This window comes from Vidua chalybeata, chromosome 3 (assembly GCF_026979565.1).
Source record: "Vidua chalybeata isolate OUT-0048 chromosome 3, bVidCha1 merged haplotype, whole genome shotgun sequence".
NCBI lineage: Eukaryota > Metazoa > Chordata > Aves > Passeriformes > Viduidae > Vidua > Vidua chalybeata.
This window is the reverse complement of record NC_071532.1, coordinates 54,604,593-54,617,234: the sequence shown is the minus strand read 5'-3', so window position 1 is coordinate 54,617,234 and position 12,642 is coordinate 54,604,593. Positions and strand designations below refer to the sequence as shown.

At 39.0% G+C, this 12,642-nt stretch overlaps 1 protein-coding gene across 1 annotated transcript in view; it reads right to left on the bottom strand.

The window, feature by feature from the left end:
• IPCEF1 (interaction protein for cytohesin exchange factors 1) overlaps positions 1–12,642 on the bottom strand; it is a 38,441-nt gene that overhangs the window by 17,467 nt on the left and 8,332 nt on the right. The window contains exons 4-6 of the mRNA XM_053938900.1: positions 6,825–6,898; positions 5,592–5,663; positions 2,630–2,691 (exon numbers count right to left, since the gene is read on the bottom strand). Coding sequence (XP_053794875.1) covers positions 2,630–2,691; positions 5,592–5,663; positions 6,825–6,898 — 208 coding nt within the window. The remainder of the gene's footprint in view (positions 1–2,629; positions 2,692–5,591; positions 5,664–6,824; positions 6,899–12,642) is intronic.

Genomic DNA, 12,642 nt, shown 5'->3' with positions numbered 1-12,642 from the left:
AGACCAGTGCATTATTCTTTGCAGTACTGTGACAACCAAAGATCACCAAGTAGGATGTTCTGGATTTAAGACTACACTTTACCAAGTCAGTGTCTCCTAATCCACTTGCGGCAATGCTGGAGAGCTGTTGCAAGTAGCAGAGGCAATCCCTTAATCCCTGTAACCACTAAGTTTTCCTGGAGCTAGCAACAGCACACAGGGGCTTTGGCTGCAATTTTGGAATAAACTGATTGTTCATATCATGGTTTGAAAACTATAGAGCAGCTTTGTGAGAGTCTTTTGTCACACATGGTATCTCATATAGACACACCATACAGCATGGCAGTACATATGAAGAGGTAAAACCAAAAGTAAACACAGTATTCTAGGACTACCCTACTTGTATCTTTTTTGTTGGATTTTTGGTTTTTTTGTTTGTTTGTTTGTTTGTTTTTTGCTTTTTTTTGTGTTTTTTTTTTTTTTGTAACAAAATCAATCTCACAGGAGTTTTAACTCACTGATGTGTAGCAGAGGCAGTCATTCTATTATTTCTTTCAACTATCTATACAGCAGGTGAAAACATTTTCTACAAATTTTTTTAAAGGTGGATTAAATGAAGTGATAATCACTGATAAAATTATACACAGAAAAAGGGAGGCAGAATGTTGCTGGTTCTTATGCCCAGGACCTGGCAATAGTAAACACTAGACAAGATCATAGAATAGTTTGGTTTGGGAGGGACCTTAAAAGGTCATATAGTCCAACTTCTCTGCAATGAGCAGGGACACCTTCAACAAGACCAAGCTGCTTGGAGCCTTGTCCAGCCTGATCTTGAATGTTTCCAGGGATGGAACTTCTGCCACATCTCTGGGCCACCTGTTTCAGTGTTTCACTAACCTTACTGTAACAAATTACATCTTTATATCTAGTCTAAACCAGCCCTTTCTTAGTGTAAAACCATTACCCCTTGTTCAGTATGCCCTGCTAAAATGTTTGCCCCCATCTTTCTTACAGGTCCTCTTTGTGCACTGAAAGGCCACAAAGATCACTTTTGCTAAATGTCCCAACACAAATGCAAACTTTATAGGAGCAAGTGCTTGCATCCCGCCCTGCACCACCTGCGCAGGGTGACAGCACTCACCCCCACCCCACTGAGCTGGGGACACGAGAGTTTGCAAAGACAAGCTCAGACCTTGATGAGGACAACTTGGGGGCCAAGGATCACAGAACAGAGGCTGCCCCTGTGGTGTCCATGGAATCCAGTGCTACCCTTTGCTGGCCACTGGCACTCAGAAGCCTGTGCTGACCAAGAGCCTCTGTCCAGCTTCATAATTCTTGATTCAACCAATACAACCAGTATCACATTTTTTTGAGTTTAAAAAAATTGGTTTAATGTAAAAAAATTTTGGCCATTCCCATTTTCCATTGAACCTTTCCCTTCATGAAAAGATGGATAATATATTTGCACACTTCCTCCCTGAGTACAAGTATCTTGCAGTTCTTGCTACACAACCTAATAGACAATATAGCCCTTTATCCTAATGTGTTTTGATAAAGTTGGCTTCAAACAGGATACAGGCAGGAAGAATTAGATGGTGTGGAAGTTTACAAGTTTCCTGACAAGAAACAAATGTGAACTGAAAACAAAGAAACTGATGAGACTTGCTGAATTCTCCAGGAATCAGTAGCATCAGTGTTTACCAACCCCAAAGCTGCTTTTAATGGTAGAGCATAAATGGAGCCAGATTAAATTAATCAATAATGTAATGACATGTCTCGAGCCTGGACATAAAGGACAATCTTGAATTTTGTGATAAAGCAGAAAGGATACAGAGAAGAACACTTCATTGCTTAGGCAAAACAGGCTGCATCACCTAAATGTTCATACTACTGAAAATACCAGTTTCTTCTTCATAATGACAGCTCCTTCACAAGCTCAGCAATTCCAAAAAGGGCACTGGGTACCAATACTCTAAAAACGGAGACTTAAAAGCCCAGATGATGACACATATTCCTCAGAGTCCATTCCTGGTTTGGTAACATAATATTACTCAGAGCACTTCTCATTCTAAACCAGCCCCTCTGCCCAGATTTGTGATTTGAGTGCTGGTATACTCCCACCAAAGAGTTATATTAGGTGAGTGTAAAAATTAAGACAATAAATTAATTGTTTAGGACTTTTAAAGTTTTTCATTCCATAATGAACTCGGGCTTGGCTCTGAAACAAATTGTAGGCTCCAGAATAGCAGTACCACCCCCTCATCCCCCAGCACTGCAGTTGTTGAAACCCCAGGACTGGAGGACACAGTAGGGATGGGTTTGCAGAGCACAAGGTATCCTGGGCCTGCAAGCTGCCATGCTGCAGCACTCCTGTAATATAACTCAAAACCCAGAGCAGCACAGCTGTTCCTCTCCACACTTGGTAGGCTTAGCAAGCCAGCAAACTGCCAGAAAGTAGTTACACACCTCTCAAAAGATCACCTAGTGTCTCTCACACTGTTTCTCATAATTTTTTTCTTTTTCTGTGGTTTCTCTGAGCTCAGGCAGTAGGCAGACCCAAGATGACAGTTTGAAAGAAAGAAAATAGCTGACAAAAATTTGGCCAAGCAAAAACTGTGAAGAACCATAATGAAGCCAGTTAGGAGCATACCTTCCTCATTCTTCCTGTTTGGTGCCTGAGGGTCTACAGCCATTCCCAGCTTACTTAGCCACCTGTGTTTGAAATAGAGGGAACACAGAGTCAGGGACACTCATATGCTCTTCAGATTGAGTTTTGATGCTTTCAGTTGTGTTCTACATCACATCTGTTTTCATTAGCCTGAAGACCAAATGTCAAAGTTTCTATTTCTTAGATCATCTTCTAGAAAGGCACCAGTTACCTCTATATTAATATTCCCTGTAGTGAATAGGATTAGTTGCCTGGGACATCTTTCCTTGATACTGAAAGAAAGGTACTACTGATGACCCAGGAGCTGCATTTGTGTAAGATAAAGAAAGTCTTTGTGCTGTAACACCATGTCAGTGAATTAGTCCAGCTGTTGAGGTGCCATCTTTCACCTGAGATGAAGACAAAGGCATGGGAGCCTCAGAAGGTGACATCATCTGCCCTGGGCAAAACTGTTGCAGCACAGTCTGCACCACTTGAAACCAAACTTTTTGATCAGAACATATCACATTTTTCAACTTGCTATGTACTTTTTGTTTTAGTAAGTCTCACTTCCTGTGTTGGTTTATGCTATAACCAGGGTGTTTCTCACTTATCTTCCTAGATGGCTGCATTTTTCTGGTGCTAGAAACATTCCCTAGTTATACTTTTGGTATATTATGTTTGCCTGCAGGTCATTCAGATCTATCCACATTTTAAGCAACTAACAACTGAAAAGGCTCAAGCTTTTAAGATTAAAACTCAAGGCATATACAGAGAAAGTAGGAAGCGCAGGAATTCATTACTGGAAAAAAAATTCTGTTTGAATTTGGTTCTACTAAAGCAACAGGGAATTTGCTAGTAAGATCAGCATCAAACTAACTGCACTTTTAGACTGCAGTATAAGCAATAGAGCCACAAACAAATCAGAAAAACAAAGTTTCATTTCTATAAGAGTGGTCCATTGACTCTTTTCTGACAGCTAATCCTAACAGAATGATTTTTTAAATGAAAATCCACCTTAACAATGAAAATATTTACTAAAAATTTCTAGGACTTCATTAATGACACGGGCAGACAAGTCACTAATAACTATATACAACTGGCCAGCTAAATGCATGCAGCTAGTCAGCATGGCTTTACTTTTCATGTGTACATGACAATAGCAAATACATGATAAATTAGTGAAAGAAATGACTGTGTTAATAAATCCACTGTTGATTTAATAGAGATATATGTAGAGGTATATGCATATATATTGATATATGCATGAAGAGTTACAAAAGGTCATGATTCATCAAGCATTTATGCACACCAGGAACTCGACACACACAAATGCTCCAGTGAGTTCAGTGGAACCATTCACATGTGTATTTGCAGGACTGGAGCCAAGAGAACAGATGTCTTTTAGTCTGTTTCAACATATGTGTGAGTATGCGTGTACTTTATGTATTAAATGCATGTATTTTGTACTTTGCCAAGGAAAACATCATCAGTTGCAACAGTGAGGGGTTAGTACAGCATAGTGCAGGCTGTTCTAACACTAGACTACCTAGCTTTAAGCCAAAATGAAATTTAATCAAGTGGAGTTTGAACAAAATCATTCCAGGGGAATAAGAGCTAAGACACCTGCATAGATTTCAATCACTGACTCACAGGAGACTAAACATTTTTCACATGAGAATTTCCAGCTGGGCTCCAAACTGGCTGTTAGCACTTACTAATGTCCTCCATTAGCTCTAAATTTCCTTCTCCATATGTCCTTCCATCTCTTCTCTCTTAACCAGGGTTACCCTCTCTGCTGAAATTCTCCTACCCAGTGATCCCTCATTCTCAGTCATCCTCATCCTATCTGCCTCAGGATCTTGTCACTCCAGTCAGGAGCTCTGGTGGGAAATGCAGGAACACCGAAATAGATGGTTACGAGAATGCTCCATGATGCTCCAGCTTGCACAGAGCAACAGATTCTTTTCATCTATATTTACTTGTAGGCATCAGGAGAGTACAGATTTATGAATACCTATCTATGTACATACACTACTGTAATATTGTACATTTCTATATCTATAGATCACACACATTCTCTCAACCTCTCTCTTTTTCTATTGTGGTAAATATGTATGAGGTCTCCTGTTTATAGAGGGAATGAATAGTCATTGCCCTGTGAAAAATCACACAAAGATCACCAGTAGAGCCATGATTAAAATCCTGACCTGACTATTGTAGGAGCTCGCTTCCCATTTAAATTGTACTGCTTTTTATCCAGTATTTGGCCATTTAATGACTGCAATCTGAAGTAAAAAGGGCAAAGGTATGAGATATATCTAAATATATCTAAATCAGACAAATTTGTATCAGTAGAAAATAATATCTTTCGATAGCTTAGTGGTTTCTAAAATAGCAGTTTTCATATCCATTTTTACTTGACAACTATTTGGTTGTTAATCTTCTAGACATTTGTGGAAAGAAAATTTCTGACCTGCCATGACGATCATCCAATGACAGCATAGTTTGATGCTTAAGTTAACGCTAATTTACATTACGGAAACAGACCTTTCCATCCCTCTAAGCCTCCTTGTTAGCTGCTATGATACTCCGAAATTGTTGTGTTCTAGTCCTAGATCACTTCTGAGACTTTTCCCTCTCTTTCCTTTCTCCCCTCACTTCTTCCCAAGTGCTGTACTTGCTATCGAATCTTAGCACTGCTCTAACAGAAAGGGATTTATATAAATTTATATAAATATTGGGAAGATTAGTCTCAAAACTGGGCTAATTATGCAATTCTGATTTCAATCAGAATTAGTGAACAAAGAGCAATAGTTTTCTTCCATTTAGTGACCAGAAAAATTAGACTCAGTAATTCCCCAAATAACTTTGTCAACGACTGCTTGACAGTGAAAGAATGAACTTTCAAAGGGTATTCTCAGGCATGAGACAGGATGAAACATGACCAGTCACTCCTACTTACGTGTTCATTTCCAGAACATTTTCTGCCGCAAAATAAAATGTCTTGATCTGTGGGTGGCTGATCTTAATAGCACTTTGGGAAAAGAAAAAGATAAAAGATATGAAGAAAAATAGTTTCCATAAGAATGAAAAAATAATAGCTGAATGAATTATTTAAAATATTTATTCACTCCACTGTGTTAATCCAGATTAGCTTGTCCATCAATACAGCTCTTTCTTTAGAACGCTAGTCTATTTTTAGCTCATTTCCTAGGCCACACACTATTCAGAAAGTATAAACTATGGGAACTAAAAAGGAAGGAATAAAGAATAAAACAAAGTCTTCCATTATTTCATTACATAATTCTGTTGCCTTCTCATACCCCAAATACTATGTGCAGTTTTGCTTCCTCCAGCTCTGAGAAGTAATGCAAACTTGAAAAATGTTGGAAGAAAGCACCAGTAGTGAGCCAAAACATGGAACAGCTTCCGTGTGCTGTGGTCAATAAGGCTAAGACCCCAAAGCATGGAAAACTGATGGCTGAAGGAAGGGATATGTGACACAGTAAAATCACAAGCAGCACACAGTGGGTGAACAGTGGGTGAAGAGTGACTGACTCTTCTGACTTCTCCATCAGAAGAATGAAGGCTTTCTCTTGAGGGACACAATTAAAACCATGCTGCACTTTATAATTTTGAACAGCAACACCTCTCTAAACCTTTGAAGAAGCTTCCAGAAGCAGCTGGAAATCAGTTCTGCATATGGTGTTTGGAGATAATATTTTTAAATGCCCACCCTGCTAAAGAAAGTATTTATTCCCTGCACAACCAAAGGCTTCGAGTACAGCCCAAGCTCAGTTGCACCACAGCAGCCTAAAGAATAATCCAGGCTTGGAGTGATACATCATTACTTGCTGTCCTCCTCAACTAAGAGGGAGCATCTGAGAACTACAGTCTACTCATAACCAGCAAATGAAAAAAATGAGACAAAAAAAGAAAGCATTTGGCACACTCATCTGTGGGGTGTTTTTTTTGGTTTTTTGGGGTTTTTTTTGTGATTTTAGCAAAGCACATCTGGCAGAGATTTTTCAAAAATATTTTTGCAATATGGTTTTCTTTCAGTAGCTCAATTAATATCTCATTATTTATACAACACAAAAGAACTCCCCACAGCTTCACTGTCAAAGACTACTGAGATTCATTCCTTGCAATGTTGTAAAAATCATGCAAAACCAGGAACAAGAGATAAACTTACTGCTTTTTTTTGCATTCAATTGCTCGATCCACACTGAAGTCTGGAAGTCTTATAAATCCTTCTGCTTTTTCAGCCTTCCATAAAAGAAAAAAAAATTAAATATCACCACATCAACCAACTGGTAAACTAGTAGACTCCAATGGTGAATAATATTTAACATGCAAGTGCTTGTTTTTGACAGCTTTTTATACTGTGAAAATATATGCTTATCACCATGGGGACAGATTAACGCCTGATGAAATATTTCTATACCAGCTATATTTGTGCAAATCCAGGGTGCTGGAAAGCCACCACTCCTCTTGGTACAAGTGGCAGAGTGTAAGCATAGATTTTGTTGACTAGTAAGGATGAACAAGAGTTATATCATCTGTTCAGGTCTGAATGGCACCTACAATCTCAAAAGTGGGTTTGTGCCATGATACAGCATGTGTGTATCTTACACAGGCACATAACAGCAGCACATAAAATGACCCATGTATAGCTGAAAAATACAATTCAGAAGTGCCTCAAGATGATTTTAAGTAGAAATAGAGGAGGGTGTCCCCTGTGTAATTGCAGCATGGACCATTTTGCAGGGTCACCTGTACACGAGGAAGGTAGAAGCAATGCAGGCTGTTCCCATCCCACAAGGTGCAAGGGGATCATCCCACACAGCTGAGTTCTGTGATTAAACACTGCCGACCTGCCTCAGAGGCCTTTGGTCACCCAGCTATCACTACCTCCAGAAATTTGCAGGCATGGTACAAGAGGTAGCAATATTCCAGGCAGACATTCATATTTACATTTACAGTACCCTGTTTATATCCATCAGCCCTTTCTACATGCAAGGAGTTTACTGAGCATTGACGTCTCTGCTCTCAGTCAGCAGGACTCTGAGTCAGAGCTGAAAAACTGAAGTGACAAGCCTCAAATCCCTGTTTGTGCTGCCTGAAACTGAAACATCTGAAGAAAAACATCTTCCTTACTACATCTATCTACATACACCTGGTCATCTGCAATAAGATTAGGAGTCCTCCTAAGATGAGATGAATATATAATGTAGACAAAAGTCTGTAGGACATAATGTCAGGAAAAAACATACTTTCCAAAACAAGGAGTGCTCATTCCTGAGTTACATTTTTGCTGCTCCCAGCCATTGCTAGTAGACACATTAAAATTCTGAAAATGTACACTGAGTTAAAGCAGGTAAAATACACACAACAATTACAAAGGCAGAGGATAAATGAAGATGACTGACATTATCTCAAGTCTCATTATGCATGAATATGATCAGACTATAAAAAGATGTTCATCATGACAAGCCTTTGAGCTTTAATGCTTAGCAGTACGAATCTCCGAGAACTGAAATATTAATACAGGATGGTTACTTCAGTGGGTGGCTTCCACTCACATCTGCATATATGTTCTTTGGTATACAATAACTCATGCCCTAACCATTCATTCCTGTCATTTACATGTATTAAACATTCATGTGAGAAGTTTATATTTCAGATCATCACCAATAGACAGTTTTGTTGCTCCAAGACACGGACACACAGCATCAGTGGCAGGGGTTTTTCTTATTTTCTTTCAGTACAGGAGAAAAAAATTATTTTTTCTGGGCTGAAAAAAATTCATTTTGTAATATTCATATGAAAAAGTGCTCATTTGCTACTGTGGACTTTTAACACTCTCTGATTGTATTTGTATCTGTAAAACTTGTTTAGTGACTAGCTAAAGGAGCTTTTGTTTCCATTCCACAGGTTAGAATTTCATGAGCTTAAAGTCATTGAGATAAAATGACAACTAAACCTAGTATTACCATCTCAAATCCACAGTATAGTAAATATATAGGGATGAGCAAATAAATACTGGCAAGTAATGAAGGAACACTGTTCTTGGGCTGTACTGTGCTAATGCTAGAGATTGTATTATCCAGCATTTCAGTTCCAAAAAGATAATAACTTACTAGATCTGGATCACCAAATTCCTGTTTAGTTCCCAAGACCAATCTGAGAATACCATGAACCAAACTCAAAAAAGCTGTCCATTAAGTACAACAATCACTACTGCACTGCTGGATGAGAAATGCATACAATGCCAGTTCCTTCTCTGTAGTAGGAATCCATACTCCCAGTTTAAGAAAAAGTTATCCATAAGACCCTGGGTGAAGAAATATACCTGGGTACCCATGCAGCAATGAATCTGTGGCCTGAGCTGGGTAAGCCCACAGGTCGGTGAGTGGGTGACTCAGGTCTGGGACAGGTTTGGCCTTTCTTCCATGTTTTGAATGCAGTTACAGCTCAGCCAATTCTATCAGTGTAGTGACCATCGGTCTAGACTGCACCCTATAAACAGTTTAGAGCGCTGCAAAAGCACTCCTGAAGGGATTAAGTCCATGAAATGCCATTAGATAAATCACTGTTTCTACTGTCAATGTATTAAAGAATTTGAGTGTTTGGATTTTGTATTGGATTAGTGAATTACCTGCACCCTGTAAGCCAGTGTGGAGACACTCACCTGGAACACTCCCACCCATGCAGAAATGGAACTCAGACTTGCATCACTGACTTAATCCGTCATTAATTTAGATAGATTCCTCTACCTAAATTAAGGGAGTGCCCTCTAAATTACTAATGACTATAGGTCTTTAGGCCTTGCTTTCAATACTTTAATTTTAACAATTGTACAACAGAGAAACCTTTGATTTCTTATGCAGCACTTGGCATACAGTTGGTAAAAGATTATGTTCTCACATACACATTCTCTCTCAATACATTCAAATTTTATACTAATTCTGTCTGTGATTTCATATTTGTTCATTTAAAGAAAAAATCATGTTTCATTTTATGTATGAGTGAAATACCCTATTTGTACACATCTAAAACATGCCATCTATGTAACAGAAAAGAGGAGTTTGATGGGTATGTAGCTTCATAATTAATCAGGAAAAAAAGAAAGGAAAAAAAGAAAAAGAAGTCACTAAAATCTTAAGGGTGCTATTTCAGTCAGCAAATAGAATTCCAAATAAATCCTAGGAACAGAACATGTGGAAGTCATCCTATCAGTCATTCTTGGGATAAAAATGACATTTTAAAACATTTAAAGCATATAGAAATCCTAAGTGCTTTCCTTCTTCCAAAATGTTATTTCTAACATGACTTTAGCAGGCTATTATTTAACTCACGTTTCATTCAAGATTCCTTCAGATTTTGATGTGAAGCTGTAAAATAGCCCTAAAAAACTCCGATACAAAGAACCTTGACCTATTTTCTACTTAATCAGGATGTTTAAAAAAATAAGCTGTCATCTCTTGTGGGTTTTATGGAGGTTAGCCTAACATAAATCTGTGCTTTTGCTATTCCAAGTTGTAGAAAAATAATTTCATTAATAACAACAGTCTCTGCAAGTTCTTGTGGCAAAAAAGAAAGTGACTAATTTTTTCACAGGAAAAGCTTTGCACTCAAAAATAAGAAATTATTTCTAAAACAATGCATGAATCCAATGAAAAAGGCTAATGTCCTTTTGAGCTTGCCTCAATATGTTATCTAAATGTTGTGGCTTTAGGAGATCTAGCAAGTCATTTAAAGTGAGTGTAATGTCGCACAAGATTTTTAAAAATAGTGCTAGAAAATGAAGTATCTTGCTATTGTGGAAGAGCTCCAATCTGCAAATCAGGGTAGTCCTCATGGCTTCATCAGAAGACACTATGGATGTTGGAGGAGCAGTTCAGTATTTTAGTCTTTTTTTCTCTCTGCCAAGTACACCAATGAGGCATCTTACAGAACTGTGAATAATTTGTGTAAGATATTGGGCCATAGGTCCCCAAGCCTCTCAGCTCAATCAGCTGACATCAATGACTTTTTCTCACCCACATAAGCAGCTATTACAACTCAAAGGTAAAAGATTTTTCTTTTAAAAGACTGTAATTATATAGCTTCCAGCAAAGCTGCTGGAATGAGGACCAATTCAAATGCAGTGAATGAGGGAAAAAAAAGTAAAAAGATAAATAGTGACAGTAGATCACAGCCTGCATCTCTTTAATTTTATATTTATATTTATTTTCAGCTGAATCCCCATGACAACCACCGTTAAAACATTCTACAAAAATATATTTCAACTCTATTTGGAAAACCAGTCAAGCTACCCTAAAGACCCACCAGACAGAGGCATTTAGTCCTTTGTCCCATTCCAGCCAACACTATCCAGCACAGTTGAAACAAACAAAAGAGCCAGGAACCTGGGATTACACATGACAATCCTCCCCCACCACCCCTCTTCCTATGTAGGAGTACTAATTCCCTCTGGGGTTTCAGTATGAGAATTGAAACAGCTAAAGGGTCAGGCAAGATCACAAACTGTACTACTTAAACACTTGTCTTCAAGGCAGCTGCTTACAGAGAGCAGTACTAAAAAAAAAAAAAGAAAAAAATAAACGAACACTAATGAAGAGGAGTTGCCCAAGGAGTCTGGTGTTCTTGAATGCACCCAGAAAGTCTGACTGCCCAGATATATTTTCAGACATGTCCTGTATTTTCATTGCAAAACCAACCCTTCCGTGCTTCCTCCTAATCCAAACAGCTTCCCCTCCCCAGACTGGGAGTGCTTCCATGTTGCAAAGAGAAGTTTACTTGTCTCACATTTTATAGAAAGAAGAAGACTGTGTGGGAAGAGGTTCCAGGGCAGCCTACCCAAGACTGCTGAGACCACTGGGCCCTGACCTCAGCTAGCTCATCAAAAATATATTCATGTTTTCATGTGATCTCTGGCTTTCTTTCAGTGAAGAAGCTTGACTCTTAGGGTATCTGATCTGCTATTGCTGGCCCATGTATTATTTTTACTCTTTTAAGCTGTGGCATTCAAAAAACATTTTATGTTAAATTGAAGGAAATATCAGCTGCAAATGTCACAAGTGTCCTATTTCATGTATCCAAATCTGCCTCTCATAAGAGACCCAGAATGAGAGTGCCTTGAAGAAAAATTAAGCCAGAGTGACAGAAACATCCAGAGCTTCAGAGGCACATGAAGACAAACTTGACCAAGAAGATGATATTCAGATGAGGTTATCTACCCAAATCCAGGATAATGCATGCTCCCATACAAATTCCACCCACTCTCTATTTTTTCCATCTCCATTAGAAAAAAGGTCCAGCACCCTGTTGCTATGCTACAGTTGCCAGTGTCTGGTTTTCACATAGCCACAAACAAACCAAGCTCATTTCTCACCAGAACCAAACTGGTCAAGCAGAGCTACAGGCAACCAGTGTGCCCCAGTCCCTTTGATGCCAGCCCCACTCTTTCATCACCACCTTTGGCATCAGCCCCTGTAAAAGGGCTGGTCACATGAAGGAAGCCTTGGGCACATGAGAAGCAGGACTCCTGTTTCAACAGAACTTTAGACTGTCATCTTGTACAGCCCCTTGGGACCAAGGGTTAACTTTACTGAACACAGTGGAAGTGCAGGCAGTCCTAATGCCAGGCCAGAGACTTGTCAAGCAAGCAAGTGAATGTGTCACTGCTATTTCTCCTTCATCAATCTAGAAGTGAGAATATCTGGGTCTAATTGATCACACATACAACTCTGAGCATGCCTCTGAAGAATTTCAGAGAGCAAGCCTTGGCAAAGAGCACCTCTCTTCCTTTCCAAACCCCACAGTTACTGACATTCTGCAAACACTGATTGAATCTATAGTTACACAGAGGCTGCACTTTAAGTTGCCCAAAGAAACCTTGACTTTTTAATGTAAAATAGTGTGTGAGAATTGGCAGTAACTGAAAGCAAAGAGGTGCTATCAGCTAGCATGCTTAAAGAACAGCTGCGATAGGTGAGAACTCAGGG